General features: G+C 36.7%; 2 protein-coding genes across 2 annotated transcripts; one reads left to right on the plus strand and one right to left on the minus strand.

Annotated features, from left to right (window-relative positions):
• The first annotated feature begins 16 nt into the window (after nucleotides 1-16).
• Nucleotides 17-14,536, plus strand: LOC109035949 (lipid droplet-regulating VLDL assembly factor AUP1). Its single transcript, XM_019049810.2, has 9 exons — nucleotides 17-245; nucleotides 1,149-1,289; nucleotides 6,374-6,527; nucleotides 7,079-7,260; nucleotides 8,739-8,900; nucleotides 10,494-10,614; nucleotides 11,075-11,225; nucleotides 11,934-12,055; nucleotides 12,755-14,536. Exons 1-9 carry the CDS (start codon nucleotides 199-201, stop codon nucleotides 12,890-12,892), a joined length of 1,218 nt encoding a protein of 405 aa, XP_018905355.1. The 5' UTR covers nucleotides 17-198; the 3' UTR covers nucleotides 12,893-14,536.
• A 986-nt stretch (nucleotides 14,537-15,522) lies between these two features.
• LOC109035971 (AN1-type zinc finger protein 1) lies at nucleotides 15,523-19,551 on the minus strand. The gene is made up of 4 exons (XM_019049843.2): nucleotides 19,323-19,551; nucleotides 17,974-18,147; nucleotides 17,029-17,259; nucleotides 15,523-16,095 (listed from the first exon to the last, which is right to left on the minus strand). The coding sequence occupies exons 2-4, from the start codon at nucleotides 18,139-18,141 to the stop codon at nucleotides 15,619-15,621; spliced, it is 876 nt and encodes a 291-aa protein (XP_018905388.2). The 5' UTR covers nucleotides 18,142-18,147; nucleotides 19,323-19,551; the 3' UTR covers nucleotides 15,523-15,618.
• Between the last annotated feature and the right edge of the window lie 929 nt (nucleotides 19,552-20,480).

Below are 20,480 nucleotides of genomic sequence, written 5' to 3' on the forward strand. Positions count from 1 at the left end.
GAGGTTAGTTTTCAAGTTATCAAAGATAAGGCAAGGAAAAATGTCAGAAGTGGATTGAATTTTCATCACTGGTAATCCCTCGATTTTCATTTAGTCAGTTTCACTGACGATTTGTCTAATTTCATAAACGGTTGAGAAATATCTGCTGCTCCTCAGCGGTTTCTCACTCTTGAGTGTTTGTGTGAAGCAACCGAAAATATGTCGACTGCCAGCATTTTCATTGGATCCTTATTCGACAGATCCAGGTGAGTCGGATATCCTAACAGTATTCAAATTACTAAACAAATCTATCTGTAGGAATCAAATTGGAGCAAATCCAAATTCTTCTATTAGTGATGAAAGCTTTATACATGTCCTACTTGGACATAGAGCTTCTAAACGTTGCCAAGCAATCAGGAATGGCATTGAAAATTTTTCACCGGCCACCAAGTAGAATCTTTTCAAATCGTAGTACAGAGATACAGAATGAAGACAGTTCTGGGTGCGATTGTCTTCTCAGGTTGCTTGTCGAAATTCCGCCTAAATCCTTAAACGGGACAGTCAACTAATGTGAGGGTGGTGAAGTATGTTCCAATTATTAGCTCCTCTGGTAGTTTACATTACGATCCTAAATCCACATGGTACACCAATTTATTATTCACTTTAGCACTTATGTCGTACATCACCAGTTATGCAAGATTCCGATCAGGCTCACCAGTAGAGAGTAGTGACAGGTCATATTCTTAACCATACGTGCGAAATGAGTCACTGAGTACCTCTACCATGCCTTGCTCAAGATGTATTCAAATAGGCTACCTAATCTTAAACTTGATAGAAAATGGTATCAACTGTCCAGATATTGTTCTTGTAATCTGTACTGTTCGATGAAGTAACCTACTCATATGTATTCGAAATCCCTCATCATTGAATCTTTTAGAGGTGTAAGGTAATGTAATTTTTGGTGAATTTTTTTCTAAGTACATGTTTCTTTGTATCAAAGAGGTCTTTTTTCATTGCTGGTCATGCCTAGTTCATGATTACTTGTGTTTACAGAGCTGTTGCCTAATTTTGAACTGGTTAGAATTTATTTGTAAAGCCAATAAACTTTTTTGGGCTGAAAAAATTTTCCTTTCATCTCCTTATAATCCTCTGATTTTGTTTCTCCCCAGGTTTTCGCAGAATGCTGTCCAAAACACATTACTTGGAATCTACTTTCCTTTTGGTGTTTTCTTGGCTATTGTACGAGCTTTCATCACCCTTCAAGTTTTTGTCGCTGCTTTTCTTTTACCACCCATGACTTACATCAGGAGGTTAGTTTAGAGATTCAAATAAGAGTTTGAAAAGATTGAGTTAGTTCTGACTTGCATATCATGGTGAATCTATGCATTTTTCAATTTTTACAGAACTTATTTTGATGCATAAAGAACTTTTAGTCATGCTTGCATGTGTTCAAAAAAAGGATTCTCAGTAGGTGAGCTTCATTTGTGAGAAAATTTGTTACCATTGATGGTAAATTGGACCTTAGGAATCCACAGGGGAACTTCAAATCGCATCATAGTCCACGCCAAATAAGTTTACCCACTTTTAGACTGCAAGAGAAGATCTGCCATCTTGATTCTTGAATGTACTTTCAACGCTGACGGCACGCAATCCTCTGTTGCAGTCTAAAAGTGTGTAAACTTATTAAGTGTCGACTCCAGTATGATCATTGAGTAGAATCAAATAAGTTTTGCTCTTGGAGCCATCGTTTTTTAAAAAAGTGACTTTAGTTATTTAAAAACTTCAGCATGTTTTCTGAAGTCCTCGTGCTCTTGGAAATTCGATTTTAATAGTGGTCAATCTTCGTTTTCGACAGAAAATTTTTTTTGGCCTCTTTTATCACTGGAAGTTAAATTTTTGTCCGTACCGTAGACCAACTAAACAGGCTTGTTTTCCTATCAATACGTGCGATAATAATACCGTTTTAAGTTTTTTTGCACTCATAGAGCTATATTCTTGTAGAAGAATAAGAAAAAATATCCTTCAAAGTTTTTACTTTCAAAATTTAGCCCCCAAATTGCTCTAAAGTCCGATTTCTAAAATTTTGCGCCATCATTTTTCTTCTAAAAAAGCCAGGAAATGTAATTAAACGCTTAATTTTAATTAATTTCTTTAGAACTAACTTAGAAGATGTGGTAGACAACTATTTTAGAGAATTTCTGCAGGTTTGCTCTTTTTAAAGCTACAAATTGTACAATTTTTTACTGGTCTACGGTACAGGACAATAACGTTACGGTACGGACAAACGGGTTACGGTAAGGACGAAGAGGCATTCGTAAATATTACTGTATGCAAGGGCCGAATTATAAAGAACTGAAATTCATTGGGGAATAAACTAAGTTATAGCATAGCTTATAAGTGCCACTTTTATAAATAATTACAGGCAATAAAGGTAAAAAGAGTAAGTAAATCAGTTTTTTTAAAAATAATGCACTGTTTTTATTTTAAAGTTAACGCATTAAATAATTAGGGACAAATCTTAGAAGCTGAGTTCTTAAAACAAGCTTGACAACGTTAGAACGTTTTAGGTGCACCTTTACAAAATAAGAAAGAAAACAAAAAGGTAAATTTATCGAAAATGTGGTCACAAATCACCTTAAATAAATATTTAAGGGACAATAAGAAAAAAATAAGTTAGATATTAACGAATAAATATTAAACGATTAAATTGCTATGAACTTCAGACGAAAAAGAGGACTCAAAGTTCCAAAAGAAAAAATGAAAAAAATAAAAAGATGGCGATCCTTATGCAATCATCGAAAAAAAAAGCCTCCTTCTTCTAAGTCGCGTCGTACTAAAAAAAATACGTCTCTCTTTTTTTTTTAAATTCCAAATTTTGGTGATAGATAAAATAAAGTAAAGTGGGATGATCTATCAAACAGCGCACCGATTTTTGGATGACTTTCGCATTTTGTACGTACTTACCGTAGACCCAGCCGCATCGCGCGTCAGCTACCGGACGGCTACGGGCTACGGTACGGACGGCTACGGTGCGGACAAATCGTGTGATTATTGGCAACGGTGCTCGGGCATATTCACGCATGTGGTTGAAATTCTGGATTTGAGGTTAAGATATCAGACGTATCAAAAAATACCAAAATTCAAGAGTTTGAAGTGATTTATGCATTAAAAAGGTAGGTATACGGTAAGGACATCCTAGATGGTCGTTAAACCTAGAAACTCATAAAAAACGGTCAAAATTTACTGTTTCATTGCGGTTTTTTTTTCCTCTGCTCGACATCAGCGTGTGATAGTCACGATAACGCAAAAAAAGTAAACAAAGTTCATAAGTGCTGCACTCTAACGGACGAAATGATGCTGAAAAAAGGGGGCTACGGTACAGGACGCGAATTCCGCAGACAAGGCTGCTTGACGCAAAGACGGTCAATATTTTCACTTATTTGGATGAATATAACTGAAAATAATAACTTAGGTACAAGTTGAGTGTGAATTTACAGCAGAAGTGGAAGTATTTAGATGTAAAATGATGGTTATGAAGCGTTAAAGTTGCGCACTTGAGTCGCAGACAGGCTACGGTACAGGACATTTCAGCTATTTAGGGCCAAAATTCTGATATTAAATGGCAAAAACTGCCTAAAACGATGTTGGGACCTGATTAAGCGTAAAATTTTGAACAAATTTAAGAAAAAAAAAGGTCAGATTTTTCCATTTTGAAGGGCTAAAAAGTCGGGAGACATGGTAGAGCAAAACTTATTTGATTCTACTCCATTACAAATAAGAGTGGCTCATGAATAATTTAGTAAAAAACATAAAAAAAAAAAAAAATCCAACCAAATCAGATCCATGACTTCTGCAGTTTAAATAAAGCTTCTTTTTTTTTTAGAAAAATCAATTTTAAATTTTAATCTACCTCGCTCAAGGCTTTACATTTTTTGACTGTGATAACTTCTTGCCTTTTAAAGGTCAAACCCATTAGAATCATGTTGTGATGATTTCAAATCATCTATCAACCCCAAAAAAAGAAAGAAATAAAACTATCCAAGCACCAAGTTTCCACCACACCCAATTAGTTTCATATGTGTTTTAAGTGAAGCAAACAATGCAAATGTTCGTATCACTATTTATGGTTCCAAGGTGGAAAAAACTATAGTAAGTATGCACTATTGCAATACATGATGTCGTACACTGTGTTTTTCAAAGAGCAGTATCTCCATTGATATCAGGCACAGAAATTATGTGTTAGCACTTATCTTATCATATTTTGCCAATCCTTCTATACAGGGTGTTTCAGACCACCCGTACCAGGCCTTTTTCTCGGTTGGTTTAGGTCGCACGAAGTCGGAGACGGCGGGGTTGAATAGGGAATCGACCCAAGGAATCCGAATTTCGTAGTCCCGAAACCCCCCCACCCCCCCTTGGGGGGTAAAGGGGGGGTCACGATGCTAAAAGTCACGGTTCCCGACCGAATTGCGGATGGATCGCATCAGAATTGAAAAGCACGGAAAATTTCACGTGGAATTGACCCCTAAAAATCCAAAATCAGACCATCCAAGGCCCAAAAATGACCCCCTAAAGAGGGGGACAGTACCCCCCTCCATAATTTCTCTTTGGTCTCAAAATTGACGTAAATTCTCCAGAAAAAGACGGATTCCCAGGTAATCGACCTCGAGAAATCCAAATTTCATGGTCCCGAAGCTCCTCTAGCCCCCCTTGAGGGTAAACGGGGGGGCCCAATTTTAAAAATCGGGGCTCCTTTCTGAATCGCAAATTGATTGCATCCAAATTGAGGAGCAGAACACATTTACATTTTAAGTGACTCCTAAGAGTTCTAGTAGACCCCCTGAATGGCAGAAAGTAACTCCCTGAGTAGGGGGGCTTCGCCCCCGCCAAAAATTCCTCAAGATTCCTCTTTGGTCGCAAAATTGACGTCGATTCTCCCGAAAAAGACGGTTTCCCATGTAATCGACCCCGAAGAGCTCAGGGAACATGAAATTTAGAGTCCTCGGGGTCGATTACATGGGAAACCGTCTTTTTCTGGAGAATCGACGTCAATTTTGCGACCAAAGAGGAATCTTGAGGAATTTTTGGCGGGGGCGAAGCCCCCCTACTCAGGGAGTTACTTTCTGCCCTTCAGGGGGTCTACTAGAACTCTTAGGAGTCACTTAAGATGTAAATGTGTTCTGCTCCTCAATTTGGATGCAATCAATTTGCGATTCGGAAAGGAGCCCCGATTTTAAAATTGGGCCCCCCCGTTTACCCCTCAAGGGGGGCTAGAGGAGCTTCGGGACCATGAAATTTGGATTTCTCGAGGTCGATTACCTGGGAATCCGTCTTTTTCTGGAGAATTTACGTCAATTTTGAGACCAAAGAGAAATTATGGAGGGGGGTACTGTCCCCCTCTTTAGGGGGTCATTTTTGGGCCTTGGATGGTCTGATTTTGGATTTTTAGGGGTCAATTCCACGTGAAATTTTCCGTGCTTTTCAATTCTGATGCGATTCATCCGCAATTCGGTCGGGAACCGTGACTTTTAGCATCGTGACCCCCCCTTTACCCCCCAAGGGGGGGTGGGGGGGTTTCGGGACTACGAAATTCGGATTCCTTGGGGTCGATTCCCTATTCAACCCCGCCGTCTCCGACTTCTTACGACCTAAACCAATCGAGAAAAAGGCCTGGTACGGGTGGTCTGAAACACCCTGTATATGACTGTGTGACTATCGCAATTGATCTATTGGCAGAATGAACAAATCTGCTGGGAACTCACTCTTGAGATACTAGACAACATGTTTTCCTTCAGAAACTCTAATATCCAAGATTTGTCATAACTTGATAAAATTTGTAACTTCAAAAGTTTGCTTTCAGTAACCAAGGCTCCTTATCCCATGAGCTGTCACAAATTATCAAATTTTGCAGTGAAAGTACCCAGAGATGAGAGTGTGAACCTTCATGGTTTTAACACAGAGTTGCTGAAAATGTCATTTTATTCTGAGCAAAGGTTTTTTTCAATCAAATAGTTGAGGAATGTTCTCTTCCATCAGTTTCTCCATATCCCTTATCAATCACTCTTCAGGGCTGTAATTTTATCGGCAGTTTTGCAGTCAGCAGCAAGTTGAGGCGAGAATGTTGACTTTGTCATGAGATAGCTATTTAGTAGTCAGCATCGTTGATGTAATAAGGATGGTTTGAGCCTGCTGTAAAAAAGGCTCAATTTTTGCTTAGCTTGAGTCTAGAATTAAATTTTCTTGACTTTTAGTCGAATTTAAAGGTTAAGTTTTACAACTTGCAGTCGACTATAGCCAACAAAATTTGAGCCTAGGCCCTAGGACCATAATTTAGGCATTTCAGTGTGTTTTAAATTCCTAATTTATTAATCGTGTTTTTCATTTTTTTTTCCAGCATATGTTTCCGAATATTATTTGCTGTCCTTGGTTTTTGCACCCAAAAAGACGAATCATCGGAGGAAAGAGATGAAACTGCCCCTGTCATTGTTGCCAATCATGTATCAAAATTTGATTGCATCCCTTTTCATATTTTAACTGGATGTATCTCGGTAATCCTTTCTTTATTGGTTTAGCTCTACTTAAAATGCTCATTAAAGAACTCTGCATGTCAGTAGAGGCTCACTGGCTCTTGGTACACTTGGCTCTTGGCTTTGGTTGATCTAACATCTAGAACCATTCTTCAAGTGTTAACTTATCATTTTTTTCCAAATTTCTAATTCTAAAAGCCATATCTTTCCTTGAGTTAGCAAGCTGTGATAATTTATATTTAAATGGCACAAATAAACTTTCATTTGGATTTGTGAAATAAATTTGTTTTTAATTAGCCAAGTAGAATGTTTCTGCAAATCTTAACAACTTAGTTTCTTTCTTAAAACGGAAAGCAGGGCAGAAATAGAGCATTATCCAAGGTCTGAACTAGAACTCTCTGTTGCAAGTTTTCCCTTCAAAATTTTACGTAAAATATGATTCCTACAATAAGAAATTGAAAATCCACTCCTTGACAAGCTGTAATAAGTACCTATAAAGCAACATGAGTCAATTTTTGATAGTTAAATTTTGTTTACATACAAAATCTGAAACTTGTCTTGCTTTCTTTCAGCCAAGCGTCTGGGAGCTCCCATCACCGCTGTCGTTTATTCTTGGACTGAGTCGCTCCAAATCTAAACCAAAAACCAACGGTGAAATGGTGTCTTTCTTACGATCTCACATTTCAGAAAGTAAAATTCCGGTCGTACTTTTTCCGGAAGAGGAAACGACCAACGGAAGAGCTGGTCTTCTGAAGTGAGTATGGCAAACCTCAGGGGTGCAGAATTCTGTTTTCCTTTACAAATTCAAGTAGAATGTCTGTATAGCTGAGAATCTCGCAAACCAGTGTTCAGAAATTGGGGTGTTAAAACGTCATTTGATCATGGTTGAGAATTTTGTAAAAATGAAAGAAGACTGAAACCTTTTTCTCTTGTGTCATGTTTCTCTATCTTGAATGTTTTCAGACCATCAGAACAGAAATAATACACAATTCAGTCATTCTGTTCAAAAAAAGATCGACTGCTAAATTCTTTGACATAGAGTCTCGGGTGAATCAATCCACCAGGTACAGCGAACTGATACTACCTGTAGGTAGGCCTGTTCCTGAACCGATCGAGCGAGCAAGCGATTATTTCGATCATTGTTCGAAGACCTGTTTCCGTAGAGATCTATTTCCTTAGAAAGTTACAAAACGGGTACAAGGGTTCCCGGAAAATTTTCTCGGGAATGTCTCTCTTTGGCTCTAAAAGTAAGTAGGTCTGTAATCACTGTGTAAAAATATGTGGGACCTGGTCTTGTTTTTTCCAGAATTGTTTAACTAGGAAGATGTTAGTCAGCTGGGATCCTCTCATCCTGTGAACTTTCTTCGGGAAGCGTTTTAGAGCTTTTATCAGGGGCGGATGCAACTCCCACGGGAATCCTCATGAGATTGCACTAATTGATACAACTGTAACTGATTCTGATTGAAACAGATTTCGATCGAAACGAGACAGGCTTTTGAACAGATCATTTCGAAATGAACGATAACGAAATGATCGCTCGATCGTTTCGTACGAACGAACGAGCAAAAAAACGTTTCGAGGACAGCCCTACCCGTAGGAGAAATTGCATGAAACTTTGTGCGTAGCTTTTACAGTCTGTGTCATGCATTTTCATATCCCTGCAGGCATTGTGTGAATTTGAAATTTGCCGAAGAAGAAGATTTAAGAAAACCTATTGCAGTTCAAAAACAAAGCTAAACAAAGAAGCCTACCAGCTACTATCAATCCATCCCAAGTTTAATCTCAGTCGTCTAAAAGTTTTTGTAGTTGTCTTTTTTTGAATGAATGCTTTAAAATGAGCAAAATTAAATGCAAGATTTTCTTATCTTTTTACTGTCTTTCTCATATGACCAAAAAAATTGATAGCAGCTCGCAAGTTCATTTCTTTATTTTAGTTAGGATTCCTTACCTCTCTGTCAACAAATCTAGTCACCGGCAACCAACAAAAAGTGTCGGTGGTTGTCGGAAATTTGAAAATGAGTGCTTCAAAGTGTGCTGATTGTACACTGAGTAGTGAATCTTAGACTTTTCTTGTGCGTTCAACAAGATTTTCATTGGACTCTACGTTCTAGACACCTACTTAGTTGCTTATCTTAGTTGCGTATCTCTTGTCTGTAAGAGATTTGTCATCGAAACCTTCCTGAGAGGATTTCTATCGTCAATTCAATGAGTGTTTTGTGGAATTGTTCGCAGATTTTCCGATTGGTCTATGACACTGAGCGATCGAATCCAACCGGCAGTGATTCATGCCTGGCGACCGTGGTTTGTTCAGACAAACATATCTCATCTCGGTGCTTCGTGGTACTCTGATCTCTTTTGGTTTCTGTTGACTCCTTGGACGGCATTCTCTATCAGGTACATGTTGAATATTTTCTCCAAGTTTTAGAGGATACGCAATAATATTGTAGTTCCGTCCAAATCTGTCCAGGAATAGGTGAAGAAAAACATGTATTGTTTGCAATAATTGTTTTCTGTAAAAGATTTTGTGTTATTTGCGCCTTTTTTTCACAATCATGAAGAGCGGAGAAGCTAGAAGTGAGGCTAGAAGGTAGAGGGGGAAAGCTAGAAGTAGAGGTCTTTTGCTGTAACATGCTTCAAAAGCAGTACAATTGTTCCGCAACAAAGTTGCAATAATATTGCCAGTTTATGCAAGGAATAAAACGATTAGAATAAGAAATAAAATGAAGCCACGTCCCCTCAACACAAACTAAATCCCAACAAAATATGTTTGTTACAAGCAGTTCCGAATTGTTATGGCGAAACAAAATACGTCTGCACTTAGCTGGAACTTTATGTAAAGTGAAGAGCTTCTATATTCTAGGTAATTCTAATTAGAAACAAACTTGTATGATGGAGAGAACTACAAACTACCAGGATTACCAAAGAAATCAGACCCCTCTCCCAGGAAAAGTTATTGGTATGGGAACATCCAGAAAATCAGTGAATTATTAAGAAAGCGCCATGTTATCAAGAAAATATTAGTTTATCTTTCTTCAAAAGTAAAAAAAGCCTTAAAAACTCAATATATTCCACTCAAAGCAGAAGTTTCCAAAATCTAAAAGAGTAGAATTTTCTCAAATGAGGTAAAAACAGGTATGGTAAAATTTGGAATTATTTGAAAATCTTCTTTTGAAAGCCTGAGGTATAGCGGGAAACTTGTAAACAGCTTTAATAAGTTAAGAAAACCTGGGAAATCAGAAGTTTTCCTACGGAACTAAAACTACAATGAACTTCCGAGAAATTTAATGTGCTCAAAAACAAAACCAAAAGAATGAAAAAACCTGGGAAAATTGGACTAATTATCCCTCAAAAAACAGGAGAAAGTTACAAAAACCTGCATACATTCAGGAATGTTCCGAAAAATTGGCTCAAATCAGAGTCATTTTAGAAAAATTAAATAATTTTTGCACCTGCCATAAGAAACCAACGAATGAATGGAGAATTTGCACGCAAATTTTTTATTGCTTCATCTGAAAGTGCTTAAAGAGCTGATTTCACAGTATTTTTTGTAATTTTTTTCTGACATGGGAAATGCTTTAAAAATAGATTTAAAAGAGAGAAAATGCACCGCCTAGTGACGTCATCTGGCGGCATTTCCCATTTAAACACATGTATTTTAGCAGAATCAGTTCTTTTGTCATTTCTCCTCTAATAATTGCTCAATTTATGAATGAAGGGTATCTCAGTGTTCAGTTCACTCAGTAGAATCCACTTAAACACGAAATTTGTCAAATTTCAGACCCTTGCAAATTCTCCATTGAGTCTCGGAAAGTTCCGCACCATTGACCTACACTTTTAAACAACATTCCTATTCCCCAAAATTGGGTGAAAGTAAGGGAATCCCTTTTCATCGGTGAAAGGAGGCAGGAAAATTTCTAAATTAATTTATGTGGGTAACTTAACAGTCACAGGCTTAAAAAATTTCATTTTGTCTCTTCCTGTCCTCAGGTACTTGCCAACAATCGAGCGAAACACGGACGAAACGGACGAAGCCCTGGCCAAGCGACTGCAAAAATCAATTGCAGATAGTTTGAACATCAGTGTTACCAATTACTCAGCTAAGGACAAGGTAAATATTCCAGCAACATTGCTGTAAATTCATCATTGGGTCATTTACTCTCCGTTTCTATTATTTTTCTTCTTCATTTAATTTTATTACTACTTTTTTTTCTTGGAAAGTCAGGTTTTCACACTCCTCAGAAAGTTTTTTCTATTTAGAGGGCAGGGGATTTCTGGGGTTGTGGAAATCAAAAAGATGTGCAGTTACTGACCTGCGAGAAAAAAACCCTAAGAGACATGGCCGACACTGTATGGAACAAGGTGGTAAAATAGTGCTTAGAGCTCAATATTTTCAAACTTTTTGTCCTTGTTTTCCCTGCAAAATAGTGTGGACGCAGCACTGTTTTACCACCTTGTTGCAAACCTGTATGGATTGGTCTCGTATTGGTCATTCTATCAAAATTTATCCTGATTATCTGGACTTCAGTTTGCCACAATAACGTGTTCATCAATGTTTTTTCCTTTTTTAGAGGGAGTATGAAAAAAGGTATCTGTTAGAGCTTAACGCACCGACTGTGGTACGGAATCGACCCGATGTATCAGCAGAGGTTCTTCAAAAAGCATACCAAGTTGTTCAGGTGCTACCGCACGTTCCATTAGATATTGCTGTGAAGCAACTTTGTAAGTTGTACTCATTTTCCTCACTATTCTTTTTACTTGCAGCACACTGTGAAATAATTCAGTTTGCTCAGAATGGAGTGACTTAAGGTTAGTCATTCAATAAACAAGAGGTGTTTGTGGGGAAGCAACGTGAATTGCAAAAAGATTTTTCATAGTAGATATTGCTACTTTTTCGTTTTTTCTGTATGTTAAAATTACAAACTGAAAAACAATCGTTTATCAAACTGTCCAGTAAGCCAAGAGTGAAGTTCCTTGATGGCTGTAGATTGTTTACCTATATGTTTTAAACTTTTTCCAGTCATTTTTTGCTTTTTTGGTAAAGCTCTGCTTTACTCTCGAGTTTCTCAGTTGAGGAGAGTTCACTGTGGGCTAAGGAATCAGGTCTGTTGATGGAACGCCACTGGTTTTGCTCCGATAGGAACACATCAGACGAATATAGCTGGAAAGTCTTGATTATCCAAATTGTTTAGTAATTTTTAATCTTGACACTTTGAAAAATTGAGACCTCACTTAGTTTACGGAAATTTTCTCGTACTCTTTTTTACAATGCACATTCATGAACAACAAGTACTAAGCTGCAAATTCTAAGCCTCCACATAAATGCTGTTAACTACACTATCTTTTTTTAATATTTTCAATTGATCCAAGTATGAGATGTCACTAATTTTGCTCCCATTCTTCATGATAAATTATTTCTTTCTGTTTCAGTGAAAAATCACAAAAATGTGGATATGACTATTTCTAGTATATTAGAAGATCCATCAATCGCACCCTCTGCGTCTGGGGATTCTGGAAATAACTCTGTCAATAAACAAAAAATTATTAGCAAGGTACGCACAACATTTTCAAAGCACTTGGTATCAACGGGTTGGGCCAAAGACAAGCAGCAGTATTGCGACCGTTTCAAAATTTTCATCTATATTTTAATTTTGTTGTAAGATAAGAGTTGATCTTACTTCTCAAAAAGCTCTGAGATTTAGGTATAGAGGCCGTCATGCTGTAACACTCAAAAGTGAGGTATTGGCACGATTGGTCGGAGTAATCTTTAACATACTGTTTGGTATAAAAAATAGGCACCAAACCAAACCTGCATTGAGTCGGTTTGAAGTTTACAGTTCCGAGGACATATAATTTTACAAAAAGCCATTTTCATTGTTGATCTGCTGAAAAATTCAGTGTTACCTGTATTTTTTTACCTTATATATGATACTCTTTACAATATTCTGAGCACATTAATTTTTAAACTCCGAATTTTCTATGAGCCAGTGTCGAGAAGTGCAAGTGAAAAATCTCTCTTTTTACAATTCGTACAATTATACTCTTGTAATTACATACTTCTGGAAACCATAAATTTTTAAACTTGCAAATTTTAGATTTTTTTAATAGATTCATCATAATTTTTAAGTGACATCAGGAGAAATGTAACGCTCTTATCAGCTCAAGAAAAAATCAATAACAATTCCATCATTCTGCCATGAAATCTGTAGTTGATTTCAACTTTCAAGCTGTAAGTGTCTTTTTTGTTTCAGGAGCCTCAAAACCAAAATGCCTCAATTTTCTCTAGTTCGCCACAGTCTAGGATGACAGCGTTCCAGGAAAGGAAAGCAGCCTTAATTGCAGAAGCTCGTCAAAAATATATTGAAAAACATGGTCTCAAATTAGAATGAGCGTACCATCAACTAAGTGATTCATTTAATATGCAATTTGGTTGACGCATGAAAAGTTAGGAATTAGAATCTCTGAATTTGAGGGTCTCAGTCATTGCAAGAGTGGATCAAAGACCTGAAGATGGTGCAATTGTATTTCATTTTTCTTATGTCTTCAGGGTGAATAGCTCAAACTGCAGAACCGTATTTACTAAGAGTTTATCCTGTAAATTTTTAAAATAAAAAATTGAGTCCTCTCTTGATTCTTTAAAATAATTTCAGGCGTCTCCTCTGATTTCTGGTCATTTTTGAAATGTTAATTTGGAGAAACCTCAAAGTTGTTTTTCAGGATCCTACAAAAATGTTGAAGGAAAAATTCCTATCCTTTTTATTCACCTGCTGGTTGTAATCTAAGCGTTGTGCGAATGTCCATGTGTGAGGGCTGTTCTTAAAATATGTAATGCTCTGAGAGGAGAGAGGGTCTGAGCCTGCATTACACGTACATTGTAAGAGGGGGGCGTCAAGGACTTAAAATTAGTTGTGTATTGATAGAATGGGCTTATAGTGCTGATTTTTCGGAAATCCAAGATAACAAATACATGCGAAGTAATGATTTTTCATCAAAAATTCATCTTAAGACGCTAATTTGAGGAAGGAGGGGTCAAATAATGCGTTCTGTCATACAAGTTCAAACAACACTTATTTTTAACAGAAAGTAAGCATTGTAAACAGAAAAAAATCAATTAGAACTCATAATCTTCACTTACAAAAATAATTTACCACTTTTGGGTCGATTCCTCATCATAATCAGAGATATGTGATAGTTAACCACTGAATTTTTTCTGTTTACAGGGCGTTAAATAATTTTTTTGTGTGTGTAGATGTGTGTTAGGAGAAGAGGGAGGTAAGAAAATTCAGCATCATGTATTTTATGGATAGCCTTGAAGCGCACATTACAGGAATGTTTTGGGAAAAGTCAGCTATTGACGTAAAATAATTTTACTTTGGTTGTTGCGTTTTTACTCTGCAAGAGTTGTCTTATCTGTTCAAAAATGTTGCTCCCTTAGGTTAAATCCAGTAATAAAGGACGATGCTTAAACTCAAGAAGTCCATCATTGGATAACTTTTTCTCTTTGAAAATTGTGTCTATTTTTGGCATTGAAACTTTTGTAAACGTAGATAAATGGACCAAGTTTTGTGGAGAAGCGACATATCTGCCTCTCATTTCCGTCGAATGATAGTTGCTTTTATAAATGTACTTTTCCATGTACTTTGTCTTGCTCTGCTATATCTGGCCCGAGTGTATTATAAGTCTTCCAAAACTTGTGAATCGTATCATCACTGGGAGTAAAATAATTTAAGTTTTCCTCATGCACCTATTTAGTCATTATGTTTGATAGTGTTTTCCTCAAAAATCTACCCAATTGTTATGATTCTTTTTAAGACTGCAAGTTTAGTTGAACAGAGAAAATTTATCTTATCTGGAAAGTTTCCTCATCTTTTATCAAGTAGGTATTTTTCTTTCTTCTGTGTTAAGTTTCGTAATGAAAGTTTATTCAGTATATTTTACTATTTTTATAAGCAGTAATACACTGTACTTAATTAATGAATTTGTAGATCATTGTGTAAATTTAATTTTTGTAAATAAATAATTATTGTAGACCAGTCAATTTCGTTCTAACTTCCTACAGAAACTTTTGAAGCTCTAAAATGAGGATTATTATTTCAATAGCATAAATCCATTTGAAACGGCTTCTGCTGCATCCCAAATATTGTCAAATTCTTGAGTGAGAAGCCTTTTTTGTGATGAATATCCCTTCCGATGCTAGGTTATATCCGACAAAAAGGAACTATGTTTCATATAAGTAATTGCTAAAGTTTCCTTTTTCATTTTACTACACTCCAAAAAAGCAAACTGACAGACAGAATTGTTTAAAGATGCACACAGAATATACATGTCATAAAAGGATGTATGCAATCTATTACATGTCAGAATATGCAATCTTTACTGAGAATTTTTGCCGGCTAAATTCCAGTTGTATTTTATATGATGTTCCTTATCACCTCCTGAGCTTGATGAACTTTAAAATCGAACTTTCTATGTGCCAATCTCGAGAAAAGGTGGGGTAAAAAGTGAATTTTCCGGCCTTCTTTCAAACGATTTTTACCAGAGATGGCGAACGGAACTTGTTACTATGTGTGTGTGGACAGCATATAATTTTTCGTCCGTCTTATCTTCCAGCATGAAACAAAAAATCTCTTCAATAACTGATCAGATATTGCAGCATTCCTACTACATATTGTGCGTGGAAATGCTGGAAAATTCACTTTTCAGCCCCACTTATCTTCTAACTATCTTCATTTAAATTACTTTAACTAAGTTGGTCAGGAGATGAGTATTTACTCGTATTTTCAGAGAGGAAAAACTTTGTAGCTGATAGTTATAAGCTCCTACCAAAATTTAAAGGAAAATGGTTTTTCTGCATCTTTGTGGCTAAGTTCCCTCCCAGTATGATTTAGAACAGCGACTTGCTAAAATGACTGAGAAATTTGATTGAGAAATCCACATGAATTCTCAGATTGTTTCAACTTAATTGAAAAAAAAAAAAAATTAAACAAAAAACCAGGATATGCAAATTAGACTTTTTGAGTAGAGAGAAGAAAGATTGAGAATGTATTTTAAAACTTGTCTAAACTTGAAACATAACAAAATCAAATTACAAAAGAAAAAACAGGTAGATAATATTTCACACAGTCGACCCAGTATATCTGCTTAGTGAATCAAGATCTTTCAGAGTTGGAGTATTATTGTCTAAATCCTCAACATTGACATATTCTAAGATTAAAGTATCCCCATTATACACAATATCTTTTTTCAAAAGGGAATCGATTGTTTCCTTCATGTCATGCGTAAGAATTGAGCCTGTCATGTGTTTGAATAATCTGAGTTTAGGGGCCTCTTTTTTGTGATTTTCATTTAACACTTTAAGTTTTGATGCAAAGATGTCTATGGCCTTTCCAATTGTGTAATCCTTTGCTCCGAACAACGGGGTACTTTTGCTTACGTCTGATTTTAACGGCGGATGAACTGAGAAGTACACTCTGTCACTTCCTGGTATTTTATTATCACCTAAAGATTTACTTTTTATCTTCATGAAGCGGATCTTTTGTACCATTGCTGCTTTTTCTGGTTGTTTTTCAGCAGTTTGCAATTTCATCTCCACCTAAGAAAGACAAATAATTGGATACCATTATAATATGCATCAGAGCACAGAAAAAGGGAGTTCAAAGTACAGAAACAAATTTTTCAAAGGAGCATTTTTATTCAGTTTACTTAAAATTTTGTACCTAAATTTTTAGTCATAAATGTCTTCTAGTACCCCAAAAAGTATGCGCCAAAAGATTTAGTTCATTTTCTAGCTGATAAGGGTGTAAAGTTATATTTTAATATGAAAATTTTGAGCCCTGAATGAGGTAGCTAAAAGCTATAAATAGCCGTTTCTCAAAAGAATGTTTTTTTCAGGGTGAACTCCAAACTTTCATTGAAAATATTGTTCGGTTTTTTTATTTTTAGCACTTATAATGCCAAAATGTTAAAAAACCATCCTCTTATTTGATTAGCGCCAATAACGCAACTTCCAGTTTCTTTATACTTAGGTCTTTTTTCTCCTTAACAGTCACAGGCATATCAATCCTGGTTCATACTTGGCATGGAACACAACAGAATAAATTGATACAACTATCTTATTTCATGATGTCATTTCACAACAGGGGTGGAGAAAGTTCTTAGCCTTCCCATTATTTGAATTGGACCCCCTTCCCCCCAACTTTAAAAACCCTTTTTCTCAAAATTTTCAAAGCTATGACCATCATTTTGTCCTTCAATCACAAATTCCTGCAATTTTGCAAAGAGTTTGCACATCTCATCACAATTTTCGAAAAGACACGCAATTTTAATGCTATTGCTGTCTGGCCAGTCCCAATTTTAATAGCATTTCTTTTTTTTTGGTGCAAGTTGCTACGCAACCATGACTGCGTAGTTGGGAGGTTTCTGAATTCCTTTCCGTATTCTCATCTTGTACCATCAACTAGGACAAAATTTAATAATGTGAGGAGCATTAAGTAGGAAAAGATACAATGCTAAGGACTCAACTTACCTGTTTATCAGTCTCTTCCTTGGCCGTTTTGAAATTCTCTTGAGTGACCTTCTTTTTCAAATACTCCTTTCGACGCCTGTCTTTTTGCTGCTCTTTAGAATCCATACATCCGTGGTACCGATGCGAAAGGCAAAAATGTATCCGACAATGGGGACAAATCATTGCAATTGGCGAAGAACTGGAGCATCCCTCAAAAGAGCATTTGTGATAGTTTTTCTCCGCTGACGGTAGCTGTTAAAACCAAACAAAGGACAACTGTAATACATGATTTGAAAACATCCTCAGTTTTGGGTTGGACACACTTTCGTTATAATACAGGGTTGCCACAATTTGTTCATGTTCAAATACCCTCACTTGCCTGGTTTTCAAGGCTGCCAACAACTTTATGATAATAACAACAGAAACTGAAAAATCTGAAGTAAAAAACTCTGAGTGTCAGAATTGAAGCAAAAACATCATGATGTGTATAGAACCAAATTAATAAACTCAAACGCACGAAGTAAACGGAGTAAATAAGGCCTTTCTTGTAAGTTTGAGTATTATTTCGATTCAGCTTGTTTAATGATGTTTTTGCTCACATTTTCTTAGACTGATGACTAAACTTGTTAACAGCTCCATGAGTGGTTAAGATGCGGACAAATTGAAAAACCATGGCACTTAGCATAATGTTCTCATTATTAAATAATTTTTTGGAAAAAAATGTTACTAGCCATCATTCATTGCTGGTGGAAGTTGAAGTGCAACATACCGACACAAGTGGACTAAACTTTGCAATTAGGCACTATAATATCCAGCTCAATTTAGAAACACCGTATGTACCATTAGTTTCTCTATGCTCATAAGTGTTTTAACAGTTAAGTCAGAAATTTTAGATCCTAATTGGAAAAAATAGTCCAATTGACTCATCAAAGATTTACCGCTAGAATTTATTTTGATAACAATTACCTCTTCTGGATGGACCTGGTTGCTTTCAAACTTGGTGCATCCATGGTGATCTACAAATGAATGCTCTCCACAAAAGGCCAAATGACAGTGATCGCATTCCGTTGGAAGGAAATTCAGTTGTTTGCAGGTTGGAACAGCACATTGAGCACCTAAATTAGGAAATTCCATGATTCTCTAGAACAAATAAATTGAAAATTGCCGTTAAAATTGTTATCAGCTTAATTTGGCCAAGATTCTGACCCTTCCACCTCAACTACGCTGACCCAGAACTGCGGTGTTCCACTCCAGATCATGCCTGGATTTGGTTTTTTCCATCCTGAAGCAAGTAGAATTATCTCGCCTTTTTGTACCTTTTACAAAAGTACTTCTTATCCAAGCCGTCATCTTTACAAGCTGCACGCATTTTAAGAACATCCGTCTGATACGCAGGTCACTTTCCTCATATTTTCAATTATGAAGCGTTTTTTCCAGTCAGTAATGACTGTAGAGAGACGAAAATTGTTCAGAGTAATAGTAAATTTCATGCTATTAACATGTGGTCCTTATAAATTTTGCCGAAAAATGAAGTGGAAACGAGTAATTCGCGAAAATCCGAGCGCGCAACTAATTTTTCCAAGTACGCGCAACGCCGGCTCATGCTGCGTGGGGCTCAGTCGCGAGCTCCCACCCCGCCCGCCCATTTCGGAGTCCGGCCGAAGTTGCCTCGCTCAGCTGACACGGCGGGGATAGGGAGTGCACGGTCTACTCTATTCAATGTCTTTGGTCTCTGCTTCCCTTGGCATATCTTGAAAAATGATAGCCCTTTGGAGCAATTTTTGTCAGACTATCTCACCTGCACAGCTGTTACTAAAAAAAAAAATTCTGAGATAGTTTTTTCTCCCTCCAAAATATGCTGCCCCTTGGTAATTGCCTAGAAAACCTACCTGTAAATTCGGGCATGCATCAAATTAAGTTAGTTCTTCTGAGAGAGAACTTTTCATAAAAGAGGACTTGGGCATGTACATTGCAGCATGATAAAAAAAAATAATTTACCAAAAATACGAAGTAAAAACAACTTCATCTACGGAAACCGCTAAACTGATATTCCTGTCCTTGCTCACCCCAAAAGAGTGGAAGTCCGAAAACTCCCAGCTTTTTTACATGCCAGAATATTCGATTAATTTGAGGACTTGTCACATGAAAAAAAAAAAAAAAACCGACAATACATGGTAGATATTATTCATGACATAGGCTAGGGCTGATGAGTCTTTAGACTTCTGCCTTTCATGCATGACTCGATTTCAATGGGGCATGAAAATATTGCAGGGCCGTTTCAATTCTTGACAGGATACAAAAAAATGCACACTTACAGTTGCCTCCTTGATGTTGATCACAGAGGGTGCCTAAAGCCAAATCGGACCACTTGTTCTCTTGCTCTTTCACTGTTAAGCGACTGTCACCGTTATCTGCTTCAAAATCTGGGAGTTCATCTTGCGGTACTTCTATATCCTCGTGAGGCAAAGTGTCCTCTCGCCAAGCTTTATCGACAATATCAAGAAGTCTCCCCTCTACACTGATAACGCTGTCCATACCATAGACTGTAAAAAACAAATAAAGGATGAGGAAGCGGATATGTGATGAAAATGACATAAGTAACCAAAATTCAAGGTTGCAAAACACACCGCTGTTGGCAATACTTGGAAGGCTTCTAACATCTTCCTCAGTATCCTTTCTATATTGAGAACAACCTGGTGCGGATATTTTATAAAAATACTGTCAAACTCGTTAAGTGCCAAAGGAATGCATTGTTCAGCATCAAACCAATGGATACGCTATCATCTTTGCTCTCATTCAAAAGTGTACGTGCTCAAAAAAAAGGCACTGCAAAATAATTTCTATGTACATTAATATGATGATTTCCTATATTCTGGGTAATAATCCAGAATATTTTAAGTCAATTCTCCAGAGGATTAGTGATGAGAATGATAAGAGGGCAACAAAGTCAAGGATGAGAGTGCGGAGCATCCTGACGAGTGGAATGAGTGTAAAGGTACTTGGTACTCGATGAACAAAAAGAATACTAGAATTCAGAGCTAGGAATGAGGTAATATCGATGTAAACTAATAAAACATTTGCTTACCAATGATAAAGGCAAATTTTCGTGATAACACAATTAATCATCAAATTCGGCGAACTTTTGAACATAACCTAGCTTTTATGTAAACAACAATGCCAAGTACCAACAAAGCTTAAGTTTTACCCTGAATAAGAGTAAAATCACAGTAAAATATATGACAGACACAGAAACAACAAAAACTACACGTCCAAGGAATGATATTATTTGATTTTTCAGTGATATAATAATAACTTCAAAGAACTGACATAATGTATTCCATTAAAAAGTAGTGTATTTGTAAGTTGAAAAGTTGGCGTACTGTGCAACAAATCATCTGACGTCATTGACAAACCTGACAATCTGATTGGCTGAATAAAGAAAACAACGTAAAAGTTTCGTTAGCATGCGTAAG

This window comes from Bemisia tabaci, chromosome 9 (assembly GCF_918797505.1).
Source record: "Bemisia tabaci chromosome 9, PGI_BMITA_v3".
In the NCBI taxonomy this organism is placed as follows: Eukaryota; Metazoa; Arthropoda; class Insecta; order Hemiptera; family Aleyrodidae; genus Bemisia; species Bemisia tabaci.